The 2,923-nt window shown below is 64.0% G+C and overlaps 1 protein-coding gene across 1 annotated transcript in view; it reads right to left on the bottom strand.

Annotated features, from left to right (window-relative positions):
- Positions 1-848: 848 nt before the first annotated feature.
- Positions 849-2,923, bottom strand: part of MLC1 (megalencephalic leukoencephalopathy with subcortical cysts 1) — a 16,488-nt gene continuing 14,413 nt past the window's right edge. The window contains exons 10-11 of the mRNA XM_012648747.1: positions 2,112-2,276; positions 849-923 (exon numbers count right to left, since the gene is read on the bottom strand). Of these exons, the coding sequence (XP_012504201.1) occupies positions 849-923; positions 2,112-2,276 (240 nt within the window). The remainder of the gene's footprint in view (positions 924-2,111; positions 2,277-2,923) is intronic.

The raw sequence follows: 2,923 nt of genomic DNA, 5'->3' as shown, positions 1-2,923 counted from the left end.
GCTGGGAGGGAGAGAGGGCGCCGAGACACCCAGCGACAACCCCGTGAGGAGTCCAGGGAGCAAATGTGGGAGGGGAGCCTTGGCCTCGCCCAGACACCGGGGCCAGCAAGTCAAGCCAGTTTCCAGAGCCCTGGGCCCGGCCACGCCCCAGAGAACCGTGAAGCTCCACGGTGGACGTGGCCACACCTGGGGACGCGGACCAGGGTTCACTATGAAGACGGCGCAGAAACTCAGGTGTGGATGTTACGTGGGAAAAGCAGCAGCAGCCCGAGTTGAGCATCCGGGCTCTGGGGAGGACAGCCCCGTGGCCCCGCACAGGACGGAGGTGCTCAGCCTCTCTCTCCGGCCCGGGAGACAGTGCTCAGCAGCCGGCTCCATCCCAGCAGGGAAGGGCCTCTCCCGGCGCGATCCAGGCCGGGCTGGCACAACCGGGCCGGCACGGGAAGAGCCAACAAGGGGAGCTGGTCAGGGTGGACGGGAACTCAGGGTCCTTGTCTGCCCAGACACTGACACCCGGAGACCTGACCCCGGCCCAGCTGCGAGGGAGGTGGGAAGCCGCGCTGGGACCCTGCGCACCAGCCGGGCTCTCGGCAGGCAGGACCCGCGCCCCTCCTCAGCCAAGGGGCACCGGGGACCAACTGGTCTGACAGGGCACAAAAGAGCCAACCCCTTGCCTATTTCAAAATAAAACTACTGTAAGACAAGAAAAAGCCACCTCGCAGCCTGCCCTGCCCTCACAGGAGGAAACAGACGCGTTAGAAGGTGGCACCCCGAGGGCAATTCGCGTCTGTGCAGTGTCATGCGCTGGGGCCAGGCCCACACTGCGACTCAGTTTCCCTGTGCTGTAGTCACTGGGCCATCTGCACCACCACGGCTCTCCAGGCCTTCTCCTTGTCAAACTCCTTTGCGGGGCTTCTGGCCACCTGTGACCAAGACAGGAAAGCAGTTACAACCCCTGGGCCTCCAGGGGAGAGACGAGGCCCCTTCTCCACTATCTGAGAGCTGCCCCCCTCCCTTGCTCGGGGCTCTCAGTGTCCTCTGCAGGCGCGGAGCCTGGGGGGGTCTTCACTCAGCCATGCCCTGGTTCCGTGGGGGGAGGCTGCCCATGCGGGGGCACGTGCTGACGGCTGAGAAGAGGACGCCGAGGCCAAGGTGACCAAACGCGCCCAGACACGAGGGAGAACCGCGCCAGCCCGGCTGTCCACCCTGAGCCCCGGGAGTCCAGTGAGAGCAGCTCATTCACCCGACGCTGCACCTTGTTGGTCGCAGCACAAAGCCAGGTGGATCTTGTAGGCCCGGGCACGGCCATCCCAGTGGGCACACTGACCACAGCCAGGTAAAAATGACAGCGAACCCACGCCGTCTGTGGAAGCAGGGGTGAAGGGAATGGCACCAGGAAAGGGTGGAGACTGTCGAGCTCGCCTGAGAAAGGGCCCAGGGCAAGAGCGTGTCCCCAGGTCGCAGCGGGCACAGCACGTACGGGGGCTGCAGTGTGCGGAGCACAGGCAGTGGCCATCTGCCCGGGACCACACCTCCCGCTGGCGCCGCGGGGGGCAGAGGCCAGGCTAAGCATCTGCCCGGGGACTCGGGGCGCCACGTAGGCATTCATCAGAGGCAGGGGCCGGTTTGCCCAGGGAAAACACCGGCAGGAGGCTCACCTTTCAGTCACGGGGGCGACAGGCACGGCCCGGGGGGACAGCATCAGCCAGGTGGCCGTGAGCCCGGCAGAGGGACAGCATGACCCCTCAGCCTGCCAGCCAGGGGTCACTGACACCCATCTGTAGGGACCCCACACGCCAGCTGTGGTGCCCCCTTCCCTGCAGAGCTGGGGTCCCCAGCAGAGGCCGGAAGGAGACTTTGGAGATGCCCCAGAATCCTCCAGTCCTGTGTTTGTAAGAGCAGAACTGAAAGCATTGAGCCCATTGCGTTTTCCAGGCACGGGTTTGGGATTGCCTAGTTGTTTTTTCAAAAAATGAATTTTTAAAAAATATTTTACTTCCTCAAGATTTTTCTGTGGTGTTTTTAAAACCCCAAAGTGGCACAGCAAGTCCTGAAGGACTGGGCAGCTGCCCAGCAGGGCAGGCGCCAGAGCGGGTCTGGGAGCCACTCACCTCCCCGGCCGGGCGCTCCTGCGGGCCAGGCTGGGCGTCCCAGGACGTGCCCTGCAGCCTGGCGCTGACCTTGAAGCTCACGCACTGGATGGCGGTGCCCGTGTTGAGACTCGCCTGCAGCAGCAGCAGCAGCATCAGGAGCAGCAGCAGCAGGTCGTAGGACTGCTGTGGGCAGGGCGCGCCGTGAGCCGGGCCCCTCGCAGGGGCAGACGGGCCCAGAGACGCGCCGGTGCGCAGCGCTGGCTGCAGGTGTCTGTTCCCCCCACACACACCCCCGGCCCCAGCAACCACAAGGGTCAGCGAGGGGACCGGCAAAACCACCTGTGGCCACGCCAAGAGTGTGCGTATGAGGCAGAGGGGACGACAACCTTCCAAGTGTGTTAGCAGGAAACACGCCCCTGAGGTTGACGGAGTCGGCCCTCAGGGGCCTTGAGTAGAAGGCAAGAGGGCAGGGGTCCCAGGCAGGGAGCTGAGGTCACCCGCAGACCCACCCCAGTAGCAGCTGCTGGAGAGGAGGGGCCGAGCAACGCCTGGGCCAGAGGGAGCCGCTGGGGCCAGTGGGCCTGAAGTGAATCCCCGTGGCCTGCGAGCCCAGGGGTCGGAGCACCCTCAATGCACCCAGAGCCCTCCATGTGCCAGATGGGTGTCCTGCCAGCGCTGGACCCAGGAAACACAAAGCAACTAAATGTTAACACAAAAGAACCCAGCGGCATCCAATGTCACGAATGAACAACTCTTCTCAACTTAATTCATAAAGTGAAGGTGGTCCCAGCAAAAACTGGCAACATTGGGCCAGGCACAGTGGCTCACGC

The sequence above is a fragment of the Propithecus coquereli genome, unplaced genomic scaffold (genome assembly GCF_000956105.1).
Source record: "Propithecus coquereli isolate 6110/MARCELLA unplaced genomic scaffold, Pcoq_1.0 Scaffold294, whole genome shotgun sequence".
Lineage (NCBI taxonomy): Eukaryota > Metazoa > Chordata > Mammalia > Primates > Indriidae > Propithecus > Propithecus coquereli.
Note: the sequence above shows the minus strand (reverse complement) of the source record. Positions and strands in the feature narration are given on the sequence as shown.